The 14,972-nt window shown below is 48.4% G+C and overlaps 1 protein-coding gene across 1 annotated transcript in view; it reads right to left on the bottom strand.

Annotated features, from left to right (window-relative positions):
- LOC139365186 (centrosomal protein of 112 kDa-like) overlaps positions 1-14,972 on the bottom strand; it is a 158,661-nt gene that overhangs the window by 77,221 nt on the left and 66,468 nt on the right. The window contains exon 13 of the mRNA XM_071102639.1: positions 3,645-3,875. Coding sequence (XP_070958740.1) covers positions 3,645-3,875 — 231 coding nt within the window. The remainder of the gene's footprint in view (positions 1-3,644; positions 3,876-14,972) is intronic.

Genomic DNA, 14,972 nt, shown 5'->3' with positions numbered 1-14,972 from the left:
TGCTCCGCTCATTCTCACAACAGTAGGGCCTGCTCCGCTCCTTCTCCCAACAGTAGGGCCAGCTTCGCTCCTTCTCCCAACAGTAGGGCCAGCTCCACTCCTTCTCCCAACAGTAGGGCCTGCTCCACTCCTTCTCCCAACAGTAGGGCCTGCTCCACTCCTTCTCCCAACAGTAGGGCCTGCTCCACTCCTTCTCCCAACAGTAGGGCCTGCTCCACTCCTTCTCCCAACAGTAGGGCCTGCTCCACTCCTTCTCCCAACAGTAGGTACGGTCCGCTCCTTCTCCCAACAGTAGGGCCTGCTATGCTCCTTCTCCCAACAGTAGGGCCTGCTCCGCTCCTTCTCCCAACAGTAGGGCCTGCTCCACTTCTTCTCCCAACAGTAGGGCCAGCTTCACTCCTTCTCCCAACAGTAGGGCCTGCTCCGTTCCTTCTCCCAAAAGTAGGGCCTGCTCCGCTCCTTCTCCCAACAGTAGGGCCAGCTCCACTCCTTCTCCCAACAGTAGGGCCAGCTCCACTCCTTCTCCCAACAGTAGGGCCTGCTCCGCTCCTTCTCCCAACTGTAGGGCCTGCTCCGCTCCTTCTCCCAACAGTAGGGCCTGCTCCGCTCCTTCTCCCAACAGTAAGGCCAGCTCCACTCCTTCTCCCAAAATTAGGGCCTGCTCCACTCCTTCTCCCAACAGTAGGGCCTGCGCCGCTCCTTCTCCCAACAGTAGGGCCTGCGCCGCTCCTTCTCCCAACAGTAGGGCCTGCTCCACTCCTTCTCCCAACAGTAGGGCCTGTTCCACTCCTTCTCCCAACAGTAGGGCCTGTTCCACTCCTTCTCCCAACAGTAGGGCCTGCTCCACTCCTTCTCCCAACAGTAGGGCCTGCTCCGCTCCTTCTCCCAACAGTAGGGCCTGCTCCCCTCCTTCTCCCAACAGTAGGGCCTGCTCCACTCATTCTCCTAACAGTAGGGACTGCTCCACTCCTTCTCCCAACAGTAGGGACTGCTCCACTCCTTCTCCCAACAGTAGGGCCTGCTCCACTCCTTCTCCCAACAGTAGGGACTGCTGCACTCCTTCTCCCAACAGTAGGGCCTGCTCCACTCCTTCTCCCAACAGTAGGGCCTGCTCCACTCCTTCTCCCAACAGTAGGGACTGCTGCACTCCTTCTCCCAACAGTAGGGCCTGCTCCACTCCTTCTCCCAACAGTAGGGCCTGCTCCACTCCTTCTCCCAACAGTAGGGCCTGCTCCACTCCTTCTCCCAACAGTAGGGCCTGCTCCACTCCTTCCGAGAGTTGAAACTGCAGTGCCCAGCTGATAATCCCCCCGACAATTGCCTCAAAACTTAACCTGAACTATACCGAAACTAATTTCTCACATATAACAGATTAAATACATGAAGTAAAGTGTGATGGGGAGAATGGGTGAGTTGATGAGTGAGGGGAAGTGAAAGAAGCATAATTATGTAATCACCAATTGTGAATGAAGAACAGAGTGGGCAATTCCATTGTATTCATCCATTCAAATTATGGACCTAATCTTAAAATGGTATGTACCCTGTATCAGAGATGCTTTGCTTTTTGACACCACACTCCCAAGAACAAGTCCTGCAGCGAGAGCGTGCGTAATTCTACATGCTGAACCGCTTTCAATCTCTGGGAAAAGATCCAAAATGTTGTGTTAAGGATGTGAAAGTTACAAAAATGTTGTGTTAAGCATGTGAAAGTTACAAAAATGTTGTGTTAAGCATGTGAAAGTTACAAAAATGTTGTGTTAAGCATGTGAAAGTTACAAAAATGTTGTGTTAAGCATGTGAAAGTTACAAAAATGTTGTGTTAAGCATGTGAAAGTTACAAAAATGTTGTGTTAAGCATGTGAAAGTTACAAACATTTTGTGTTAAGCATGTGAAAGTTACAAAAATGTTGTGTTAAGCATGTGAAAGTTACAAAAATGTTGTGTTAAGCATGTGAAAGTTACAAAAATGTTGTGTTAAGCATGTGAAAGTTACAAAAATGTTGTGTTAAGCATGTGAAAGTTACAAAAATGTTGTGTTAAGCATGTGAAAGTTACAAACATTTTGTGTTAAGCATGTGAAAGTTACAAAAATGTTGTCATTTGCCTCCCGGGTGGCGCAGTGGTCTAAGGCACTGCATCGCAGACTGCATCGCAGTGCCACCAGAGACTCCGGGTTCGAGCCCAGGCTCTGCCGCAGACGCACAATTGGCCCAGCGTCGTCTGGGTTAGGGAGGGTTTGGCCGGCAGGGATATCCTTGTCTCATCGCGCACTAGCGACTCCTGTGGCGGGCCAGGTGCAGTGCACGCTAACCAGGTCGCTAGGTGTACGGTGTTTCCTCCGACACATTGGTGCGGCTGGCTTCCGGGTTGGATGTGCGTTGTGTCAAGAAGCGTGTGCGGCTTGGTTGGGTTGTGTTTCGGAGGACGCATGGCTCTCGACCTTCGCCTCTTCCGAGTCCGTACGATGAGACAAGACAGTAACCACTAATTGGATACCACGAAATTGGGGAGAAAAAGGGGGTAAGAAACAAAATAAGTATTTTGACCGTGCTTCTTGGTTGGGGTAAAAATATATATTTTTATTGCTGTTATAAAAAAAGCTGTTACCCTGATCCAAAGCATATGCTTTCTCTTTCATAGTTGTAACAAAGGTACTCCACAAATAAAATTGATTGACCACTTGAATTTCGGTGTTTTTGTTTTTACATATAGCCTACAGTAACATAAACTAATGAAAATGCTATTGTGTTATTTGAAATCAAATACAACTCATATTGTAATGTTAGCCAAGGCCTTCATAAACACAACCACAGTATTATTTTTGCTATAGCATATATGAAATATATGAATTCCACTGTTAGAATGTTGCAGTCAGAATGACTGCTCATTAGCTTAAAGGGGGGGTCCATGGACGCCCAGCAGACCTAGTGTTAAAAGCTTCCATCTGATAAGCACTCCGTTATATCCTACATACCAATAACAGGACACATCTGGTATACTGGAGCATGACTGATTCCTCATATGTATACTACCCCACCTCTGTACCCTCTTCTTCTCTACTGGGAGTGCCATGGAGGGGTGGGAGACTATGAAAGGGAGGGTGGAAAGGGGGTGGAAATGGAGGAGAAGAGGGAGGATGTCATTGACTTGTGGCGGTGCTATGTCCCTAGCCCACCCATCCCATCACCCACCTTATCCTGGGCTCTCTCTCTCTTCCCTTCTCCCCTGGCGGTGCTATATCCCTAGCCCACCCATCCCATCACCCACCTTATCCTGGGCTCTCTCTCTCTCCCCTTCTCCCCTGGCGGTGCTATGTCCCTAGCCCACCCATCCCATCACCCACCTTATCCTGGGCTCTCTCTCTCTTCCCTTCTCCCCTGGCAGTGCTATGTCCCTAGCCAACCCATCCCATCACCCACCTTATCCTGGGCTCTCTCTCTCTCCCCTTCTCCCCTGGCGGTGCTATGTCCCTAGCCTACCCATCCCATCACCAACCTTATCCTGGGCTCTCTCTCGCTTCCCTTCTCCCCTGGCGGTGCTATGTCCCTAGCCTACCCATCCCATCACCAACCTTATCCTGGGCTCTCTCTCGCTTCCCTTCTCCCCTGGCAGTGCTATGTCCCAACCCCGACCCCCTCACCCACCTTCTCCTGGGCCAGTTGTCTCTCGGCCTTGTGGCTCGTCTCCAGCTCCAGGCGGATGTGGTCCATCTCGGCTCTCAGCCTGCCCAGGGAGGCCTCCTGGTCCTGGGCCGCGCGCTGCCTCTCCTCCTCCCTGAGCACCCCCAGCTCCAGCAGCTGCTGCTTCCTCTGGCTGTGGGCCTGCTGCAGCTCATCCCTCAGAGAGGACACCTGCTCCTCCAGGTCAGAGATGACCTGGGGTCAGGGAGATACACAGGTACACTCACGTCAGGAAAGAGGTAGCACACTAAGACACTACTGTTTGGAGACACTAATAAGTTATGTCCTGCCGTGGTATTGGCAGAACAACTGCAACACTAAGTGTCACTAAGTGTCACACTGAGCTTGTTCGTCTCCTAGCGACTGTTAGTCAGATCCATTGTACAGAGTATTTAAAAAGTAACTTTTTAGTGCCCACAACCTTAACAATTAATGTGCAGCACACACACTCATGCACGCATATATACACACACATATATAGTGGGTATGACACCCAATCTCAGGGTCAGTCAATGACACCGGTCTCAGGGTCAGTCAATGACACCGGTCTCAGGGTCAGTCAATGACACCGGTCTCAGGGTCAGTCAATGACACCGGTCTCAGGGTCAGTCAATGACACCGGTCTCAGGGTCAGTCAATGACACCGGTCTCAGGGTCAGTCAATGACACCGGTCTCAGGGTCAGTCAATGACACCGGTCTCAGGGTCAGTCAATGACACCGGTCTCCTCTGGCCTACTCTTTCAACATTAAAAGCTCGGATCAGAAGTAAAACAGTGAGGGAGTGTTCCAGAATGACGTGGAATGGAACAGTGAGGACGGGGGAATCCCAGTTTGGGCTGGGAATACAGAGGAGAGGAGCAACAACAAGCACAGGGAATGCCAGAGTGTCTGCCCGCTCAGCCAGCTCGGCAGGAAGGGAAAACACACACCCGTCCCTCTGATCTGAGTCACACAGGCCAGGCAGGGCCTACATCAAAGAGGAGGCATTCCACTAAGCTCAGCGGTCTGATTTAATGACAGAAATTAGCCTAAATCAAAGGTCACTCAGTCAGGAGGAAAATGGGCACCGCTGCCATGTCTCATTTCAGGAAATACAGAGAAGAGACTAGTCAGAGAACTAGAGCAAGAGCGCGTGTGTGTGTGTGTGTGTGTGTGTAAATCAAGCCGGCCTCAGGGAAACGTTTAGGGCTGTAGTTGACAGGGACCTCCATTTGGAAGTCAATCTGTGGTTTGTGTGTGTGTTTAATGGGGATTGTGTGTTCTACCGAGTGTGCACGCCTGCAGATGTGTGTGTGTGTACAAGCCTGTGTGTGCATGCTTTCATGTGTGTGTGTGTGTGTGTGCGTGTATGTCCGCCCGCAGATGTGTGTGCTGGCTTATGTAGGGGCTGCAGTGCAGAGATGGACTGACCCCTCTCCTGACCCCTCTTCCTTTGAACTGATCTACAGCTTTGTGCCCCAGCACAGCTCTTTGATTCAGATTGCTGCCAGAGAGAGCAGCATTACAGCCACATTACATTACAGGAATGCTAATGACCAAGCCAACCGTATTTAAACAGATATTAACTATCAAGCAGTTAGGCAGCTTCTGGACTGGCATGGAATTATTGACCTGTAGTATGTATGTGAATAGAGCTAGAAATTATGGAGGAATGTGAGAGATTGAGAGAGGGGGAGGCAAAGAGAGAGAGAGAGAGAGAGAGAGAGAGAGAGAGAGGGAGAGAGAGAGAGAGAGTGGGGAGAGGGAGGGAGAGAGAGTGGGGAGAGGTAGGGAGAGATTGAGAGAAGGGGGTGACAGAGAAAGAAAGAGAGAAGGGGGAGGCAGAGAGAGAGATATAGAGGAAGAGAGAGAGATAGAGACAGTGAGATAGATATAGAGAGAGAAAGAAAGAAGTGGGAGGCAGAGAGAGAGATATAGATAGAGGAAGAGAGAGAGATAGAGACAGTGAGATAGATATAGAGAGAGAAAGAAAGAAGGGGGAGGCAGAGAGAGAGAGATATAGATGAAGAGAGATAGATATAGAGAGAGATATAGAGGAAGAGAGAGAGATAGACAGTGAGATATATAGAGAGAGAGAAAGAAAGAAGGGGGAGGCAGAGAGAGAGAGATATAGATAGAGGAAGAGAGATAGATAGAGAGAGATAGAGATATAGAGGAAGAGAGAGAGATAGAGACAGTGAGATAGATGTAGAGAGATTGAGAGAAGGGGGAGGCAGAGAGAAGAGAGAGAGAGAAGGGGGAGAGAGAGAGGGCAGACAGAGAGAAGGGAGATGCAGAGAGAGACAATGGGGGCAGAGAGAGAGAGAAGGGGGGGGCAGAGAGAGAGAGAGGGGGGGAGGCATAGAGAGAGAGACAGAAGGGAGAGAAAGAGAAGGGGGAGGCAGAGAGAGAGAGAGAGAGAGAGAGAGAGAGAGAAGGGAGAGACAGAAAGAGAGAAAGAGAGAGAAAAGGGGGAGGCAGAGAGAGAGAGAAAGAGAGAGAAAAGGGGGAAGCAGAGACACCCTGTACTGCCCCTTCCCCTCTCTCTCCACAGACACCCTGTACTGTCCCCTCCCCTCTCTCTCCACAGACACATTCTACTGTCCCTTCCCCTCTCTCTCCACAGACACATTCTACTGTCCCTTCCCCTCTCTCTCCACAGACACCCTGTACTGTCCCCTCCCCTCTCTCTCCACAGACACATTCTACTGTCCCTTCCCCTCTCTCTCCACAGACACTTTCTACTGTCCCTTCCCCTCTCTCTCCACAGACACTTTCTACTGTCCCTTCCCCTCTCTCTCCACAGACACCCTGTACTGCCCCTTCCCCTCTCTCTCCACAGACACATTCTACTGTCCCTTCCCCTCTCTCTCCACAGACACCCTCTACTGTCCCCTCCCCTCTCTTTCCACAGACACCCTCTACTGTCCCTTCCCCTCTCTCTCCACAGACACCCTGTACTGTCCCCTCCCCTCTCTCTCCACAGACACATTCTACTGTCCCTTCCCCTCTCTCTCCACAGACACTTTCTACTGTCCCTTCCCCTCTCTCTCCACAGACACCCTGTACTGCCCCTTCCCCTCTCTCTCCACAGACACCCTGTACTGCCCCTTCCCCTCTCTCTCCACAGACACCCTGTACTGCCCCTTCCCCTCTCTCTCCACAGACACCCTGTACTGCCCCTTCCCCTCTCTCTCCACAGACACCCTGTACTGCCCCTTCCCCTCTCTCTCCACAGACACCCTGTACTGCCCCTTCCCCTCTCTCTCCACAGACACATTCTACTGTCCCTTCCCCTCTCTCCCCACAGACACCCTATACTGTCCCTTCCCCTCTCTCTCCACAGACACCCTCTACTGTCCCTTCCCCTCTCTCTCCACAGACACCCTGTACTGTCCCTTCCCCTCTCTCTCCACAGACACCCTCTCCTGTCCCTGCCCCTCTCTCTCCACAGACACATTCTATTGTCCCTTCCCCTCTCTCTCCACAGACACCCTGTACTGTCCCTTCCCCTCTCTCTCCACTGTCCCTTCCCCTCTCTCTCTCCACAGACACCCTGTACTGTCCCTTCCCCTCGCTCTCCACAGACACATTCTACTGTCCCTTCCGCCCCCTCTCTCCACAGACACATTCTACTGTCCCTTCCGCCCCCTCTCTCCACAGACACATTCTACTGTCCCTTCTCCCCTCTCTCTCCACAGACACCCTCTACTGTCCCTTCCCCTCTCTCTCCAAAGAAACCATCTACTGTCCCATACCCTCTCTCTCCACAGACACCCTCTACTGTCCCTTCCCCTCTCTCTCCACAGACACCCTGTACTGTCCCTTCTCCCCTCTCTCTCCACAGACACCCTGTACTGTCCCTTCTCCCCTCTCTCTCCACAGACACCCTGTACTGTCCCTTCCCCTCTCTCTCCACAGACACCCTCTACTGTCCCTTCCCCTCTCTCTCCACAGACACCCTCTACTGTCCCTTCCCCTCTCTATCCACATACACCCTGTACTGTCCCTTCTTCCCCTCTCTCTCCACAGACACATTCTACTGTCCCTTCCCCCTCTCTCTCCACAGACACCCTCTACTCTCCCTTCCCCTATCTCTCCACAGACACCCTCTACTCTCCCTTCCCCTCTCTTTCCACAGACACCCTCTACTGTCCCTTCCCCTCTCTCTCCACAGACACCCTCTACTGTCCCTTCCCCTCTCTCTCCACAGACACTCTCTACTGTCCCTTCCCCTCTCTCTCCACAGACTCCCTGTACTGTCCCTTCCCCCCTCTCTCTCCACAGGCACCCTGTACTGTCCCTTCCCCTCTCTCTCCACAGACACCCTGTACTGTCCCTTCCCCTCTCTCTCTCCACAGACACCCTCTACTGTCCCTTCCCCTCTCTCTCTCCACAGACACCATCTACTGTCCCTTCCCCCCTCTCTCCACATACACCCTCTACTGTCCCTTCCCCTCTCTCTCTCTCCACAGACACCCGGGCATCCCAGGACGGTGAGGTTCTCTCTCGTTATGGCTTCAGTCACATGGCAATTAGAGCAGAAAGCGTCTGAAGTCTTCTTTTTGGTGGAAAATCTCACAGAGACATCAAAGGCTGCATCACCACAACACCCAGATGCCATGGCTGTGTCACACACCCTCACACACAGAGACAGACAACACAGAAAAATAGGAGGATACGCACAAACTCACACACGAACACACACATACAGAGAGAGAGAGAGAGACAGCCATAAACAGTGCCAGGCGTGATGGTCCACATGACTTCAAGGGCAGGCAGCTATTAGAACAGGTCCCTGAACAGCCTTTAATGTAGAATTCCCTCTTCAACTCGTCTGGCTGATCCCTCTTCCCTACAACTTTAATATGTTTGGGAAATAACATATGGGCTAACAACATATAGGCTAACAACATATAGGCTAACAACATATAGGCTAACAACATGTAGGCTAACAACATGTAGGCTAACAACATAAAGGCTAATAACATATAGGCTAACAACATAAAGGCTAATAACATATAGGCTAACAACATAAAGGCTAATAACATATAGGCTAACAACATAAAGGCTAATAACATATAGGCTAACAACATAAAGGCTAATAACATATAGGCTAACAACATAAAGGCTAATAACATATAGGCTAACAACATAAAGGCTAATAACATATAGGCTACTGAAACAAAAGTTGGAAATAAAAGGACTGCCTAGTATTGTTGCAGCAGGTGCATAATAGCATTCTGAACTGAAGGGTGTCAATTTAGTCCAACAGTCCTACTCTTCATGACAGCTTCCTCTCACCATGCTGACATAGAATGTGTGATTAAATACATGTTGAATAGTATGAATGTTAAGTCGTTTGTTGTATGAGGTTATACTAAATCACCTGAAGCGGCAAGAATAGATTTGAGAGGTGAGGAAATGGAAAAAAATTGAAATTAAATAGATAAAATCCAATATTCAAATATATGAATGGATAGGGGATAGAGAGAACAAAAGACAGAGAGAGAGAAAGAGCCAATCTGGAGTGGAGACCACATCTGTCTGAGCTTGGACTGAACATCAATAGGGAGAAAGGGGGAGGGAGACAGGGAAAATAAGGGACAGCTGCAGTTGGAAACAAGCTCATTTGTGCCATGTGACAAGTGGACGAGATTTAAAAACAATAGCTACCCCTACTCCAAATTCCCACCCACTCTCAGAAAATCATTTCTAATAGCAAAGCTTCTAAGAAATCAAAATGTGGAGCTGAATGTAATCTGCAATCTAATGACTTAGGTACTACAACACACAACAAAACGTCAGCCATTGATCTCTCTGTGTCCGCATGAGACATGTGAAAGTGAAACTTCAAGCAGTCCTACCTCAATCACAAAAAGATGTGATCTAATCAACATGCAAAAATCACAAACATAACTCTAACCAACCCACTGATGTATCCACTCAACAACAGACAGAGCTCAATGACTATAGGATGTCTGGGAGGAAGGGAAGACAGGGCTGGCAAAACCATCTATAGGGACTGATCAATCGTTCAAGTACAAGGCAGAGAGAGAGACAGACACACACCCACTCCCCCCAAGACACAGCGTTCTTGTCCAGCTGTCTGTTGTGCCATCTTCTCTCTCATCAGACACCCTTCCTCAGCTCAGACTCACCCTGTCATCAGGCCCTTCATTTCTCCCTGTCTTGCTAATAACTTACTGGGAGAAAAAGTTAGTTGAAAGTTTTGCCAGGGTTATTATTTAGTCCATCACAGGAGAGAACCCTCTGAGGATCTGACTCTCTCACACGCTGTTTGAAGTCCAGATGTTTCTCAGAAAAGACGTTGTCAGGACGCGAGAGGGGGGGGGGGGGGGGAAACGGAATTACCCATAAAAATTAGTTGAGTGAAGTCGCTGTAAGAACGAGCCAATAGAATGATCATGTTTCTGTTGTTCAGGACAACAAGGCTTAAATTCATTTGGAATGTTGGTGTAGTTTCTGAAGTGGAATTCTTTGGACGGACTAATAAGGAAACAGACTCCAATGCCCTCAAAGCATGAGAAACAACAGCACTAACTAAGTGAAATACATATCACCCCTGCACAACAACAGTTAATCCATTTAAATATCCAGCAGCTTGAGGAGAGGACAGATCCACTGTGCCGTGGCAGACAGTCAGAACACAAACAAAACGATTTATTAGGTTTAAAAACAAGAGAAAACATGAGTATTGCACCAGAATATGGACTGTGTTTGGGGACAGAGAGGACTGTGTGTCTCTTGAGAGTGTGTTTGATGAGGGAGTGTGTGTGTGTGTCTCCCTCTCTCTGTAACTCTCTCTCGGTCTCTCTAATGGGGCTCTCTTCCACCCTCCTGTGCCGCTGATCAGCTAACAGAGCAGCACAGGCTGCAGGCGAACACATTTACTGAGAGCTGCTGTCCAGGCTGCAGGCTAACACATTTACTGAGAGCTGTGTCCAGGCTGCAGGCGAACACATTTACTGAGAGCTGCTGTCCAGGCTGCGGGTTAACACATTTACTGAGAGCTGCTGTCCAGGCTGCAGGCTAACACATTTACTGAGAGCTGCTGTCCAGGCTGCAGGCGAACACATTTACTGAGAGCTGCTGTCCTGGCTGCAGACTAACACATTTACTGAGAGCTGCTGTCCAGGCTGCAGGCGAACACATTTACTGAGAGCTGCTGTCCTGGCTGCAGACTAACACATTTACTGAGAGCTGCTGTCCAGGCTGCAGGTGAACAGATTTACTGAGAGCTGCTGTCCTGGCTGCAAGTTAACACATTTACTGAGAGCTGCTGTCCAGGCTGCAGGCTAACACATTTACTGAGAGCTGCTGTCCAGGCTGCAGGCGAACACATTTACTGAGAGCTGCTGTCCTGGCTGCAGGCGAACACATTTACTGAGAGCTGCTGTCCTGGCTGCAGGCGAACACATTTTCTGAGAGCTGCTGTCCAGGCTGCAGGCGAACACATTTACTGAGAGCTGCTGTCCTGGCTGCAGGCGAACACATTTACTGAGAGCTGCTGTCCAGGCTGCAGGTGAACAGATTTACTGAGAGCTGCTGTCCAGGCTGCAGGCGAACACATTTACTGAGAGCTGCTGTCCTGGCTGCAGGCGAACACATTTACTGAGAGCTGCTGTCCTGGCTGCAGGCGAACACATTTACTGAGAGCTGCTGTCCAGGCAGCAGGCGAACACATTTACTGAGAGCTGCTGTCCAGGCTGCAGGCGAACACATTTACTGAGAGCTGCTGTCCTGGCTGCACGGACTGGCAACTGATGCTTCTTTTTCAGCTCATCCTTTCATCTTCAAAGATAATGGCTGAAATGGAGGACTATGAGCGTGGCAAAAGCCCAGTTGACGGGATTGGATGGTAAAAGCATCACAATGATGACCCCAAGGCTGAGGAGGAGGATTTGGGATAATTCCCTCTGTGTGTTGGACGCCAACTCCAAACGCCCAACCCAGCATCACACCAATCTCCAAACAACTATTTCCTCATTAGTTGATGATACAGCAAACACCACTGCAGCCACAAAAAGGCACAAGAGAAGGGTCCTTAACTGGAAAAGAAACATCTCATTTAAACAGTACGGTCACTGCACAAAGCTCATTTATCAGCACTGTCACTGCACAAAGCTCATTTAAACAGCACTGTCACTGCACAAAGCTCATTTAAAACAGTACGGTCACTGCACAAAGCTCATTTAAACAGCACTGTCACCGAACAAAGCGAATTTAAACAGTACTGTCACTGCACAAAGCTCATTTAAACAGTATTGTCACTGCACAAAGCTAATTTAAACAGCACTGTCACTGCACATAGCTAATTTAAACAGTACGGTCACTGCACAAAGCTCATTTAAACAGCACTGTCACTGCACAAAGCTAATTTAAACGCCACTGTCACTGCACAAAGCTCAGTTAAACGCCACTGTTGCTGCACAAAGCTCATTTAAACGCCACTGTCACTGCACAAAGCTCATTTAAACGCCACTGTCACTGCACAAAGCTAATTTAAACGCCACTGTCACTGCACAAAGCTCAGTTAAACGCCACTGTTGCTGCATAAAGCTCATTTAAACGCCACTGTCACTGCACAAAGCTCATTTAAACAGTACGGTCACTGCACAAAGCTCATTTAAACAGTACGGTCACTGCACAAAGCTCATTTAAACAGTACGGTCACTGCACAAAGCTCATTTAAACAGTATGGTCACGACACAAAGCTCATTTAAACAGTACGGTCACTGCACAAAGCTCATTTAAACAGTATGGTCACTGCACAAAGCTCATTTAAACAGTACGGTCACTGCACAAAGCTCATTTAAACGCCACTGTCACTGCACAAAGCTCATTTAAACAGAACTGTCACTGCACAAAGCTCATTTAAACAGTACTGTCACTGCACAAAGCTCATTTAAACAGAACTGTCACTGCTCAAAGCTCATTTGAACAGTACGGTCACTGCACAAAGCTCATTTGAACAGTACGGTCACTGCACAAAGCTCATTTGAACAGTACGGTCACTGCACAAAGCTCATTTGAACAGTACGGTCACTGCACAAAGCTCATTTGAACAGTACGGTCACTGCACAAAGCTCATTTCAAGTTGCAGGACAATTCAAGTTGCTTCATTTAAAAAAAAGAAAACGTTTTTTTATATAAACTTTATTTAACTAGTGAAATCAGTTAAGAACAATTTCTAATTTACAATGACGGCCTGCAATGGCAAATATATTTCAAATGAGTAGGCAACAGTCACCAATAAGCCATCCTCAACAGTTCCATCCTGTAGGTGTATAGGCCAACATTGCTGTTCTGCAGAATGAATGAGTTGTGTGTTCCACCTGGCCACCACATGCAGAAGCATCTTTTGCACATCACATAACCTCCACATTAAGTGAAGCCTTTTCTGTCCACATAGTTGAATTCCTTTTGGGATGGTGCTTTTATGGCGATGTGGGTGCTGTCCATTGATCCATTCGTATTTGGGAACCCATTGGTGGCAAAGAAACCTCTCGACTTCAACCGGTTGTGCGATGGTGTATGGAAGTTGCATGCAACTGTTCATTTTGCTGATGATTTCATCCAAAACATTGGCTCATCGAGGTTTTGAGATGCCGATCGGCAAACTCACTCTGAGGAACCTACTGGGTACATAACTTAAAAGCATGTCTGACATGTATTGAGGGGCACAATCGTGGATTGATTTAAAAACAATAGAAGAATTTTAAAATTAATTGTAAAACTCCCAGACAGCTAGTGCAGACCTTAAAACAGGTGAATCGTCTGCGTAGCAGTGAAAATTAATGCTGTGCGTTCTGATAACGCTGCCAAGAGGTGACATATATAAACTGAAGGACAGAGAGCTGTTTGGCATCTGTGTTGGCGCTAAGATCCTTTACCACTTTAACTAAGGCTGTCTCTGTGCTGTGGTGGGCACAAAAAACACATTCAATTTTTTTTAAACACAGTTGGCACCCCAAAAATATTTTGCTGTTTGAAACCGAATTTCTCCTGAATGTTGTTTCAGAATGGAAGGTTGGAGATTTGTCGAAAATTGCTAGGAGCTGCAGAATCTACATGACTTCTTCAGAAGCGGTTTCCACACAGCAGTTTTTGGCACAGTGGAGATAGTGTCTGTGAACAGGAAGTGATTAACAATAGTTTGCACTTCTTCAGATATGCAATTAAAAACAGTTTTAAAGAAGGTGGTGGGGATAGGATCCAGAGGGCAGGTAGAAGGCTTAAGTTGTGATATCACTAAAAACGATGCAGACCAAACTCTTTGGTCCTTTAAAAACCTGCTGTATGTAAAATAGTGTTGTATAGATTGGAAAATACTAAATGTGACTCAATGACAACATAATGCATGTCCATAGTGCCTTTACGTGGTAGGCTAGGGCACAAAACCTATCATCAGGTCTTACTTGACTGATACCCAGCCTAATGTTGGTTATCTTATCTCCGCAAACGTATCACATTTAGATGTGGGGGAAAATTCACATAGAATTGAGGGGGTAGGATTTATTAGGTCATCAATGGTGGAGAAGAGCACTCTGATTAATTCAGATTAATTGTGATCAAGTTAGAAAAATGAGTCTGTCTGGCACTTCTAATTGCCTTGTTATATATTTCAAGTTGCGCTCTCAGAATATCATAATGGACGTACAACTTTTACTTTCTCCACTTCCGCAATGTTTCTTTAATTGATCTCTTTAATTGAGCTCTCCTTGTCCAGACTCTAGACCTTTATTTAGCAGGGTAACACAGACAGTTGGTCAGGGAAGGGGCCCCTGCAGAGTATCCTTCCTAACAACAAGTGGTGATGAGGCCAGGACAGAGAACTCTTGTGCTCCACCACCTCCTGCTGCATCTCCTTCTCCTCTTCCTGCGTAGTCTCCTCTTCCTCCTGCATCTCCTCCTCCTCCATGTTGACCACGACTCATTTGTTGTCCTTCCCAACTGGTTGGGTGGGGTGGAGGCCAGCCTATTTATTAGACTCATCCTACCATGTGAAGGGGATGAGTCGGGATTACTCATCCTCACGACGTGTGACTGACATCCGCTCCCTCTGCCAGCTTTCCATAGTCAGGAAGAGAGAGAGTAAGTGAGCAACACAATCCTTCCAGAGATTCCAGGAAGAGAAGGAAGAGCGGGAAAGCAGGGCCTGGATCCAATCACCTCGCCAGGAGTTGATTCCCAAATCCTGGCAGTCACATCGGGACATATTCCATTGTCTGTCTTCCTCACACACAAGATAGTGTGGGTGAGTCGCTTGATGGAATGTTGAATACCAC

The sequence above is a fragment of the Oncorhynchus clarkii genome, chromosome 13 (assembly GCF_045791955.1).
Source record: "Oncorhynchus clarkii lewisi isolate Uvic-CL-2024 chromosome 13, UVic_Ocla_1.0, whole genome shotgun sequence".
Classification (NCBI taxonomy): domain Eukaryota; kingdom Metazoa; phylum Chordata; class Actinopteri; order Salmoniformes; family Salmonidae; genus Oncorhynchus; species Oncorhynchus clarkii.
The sequence above is the reverse complement of the archived record's forward strand: the minus strand, read 5'-3'. Positions and strand labels throughout refer to the sequence as shown.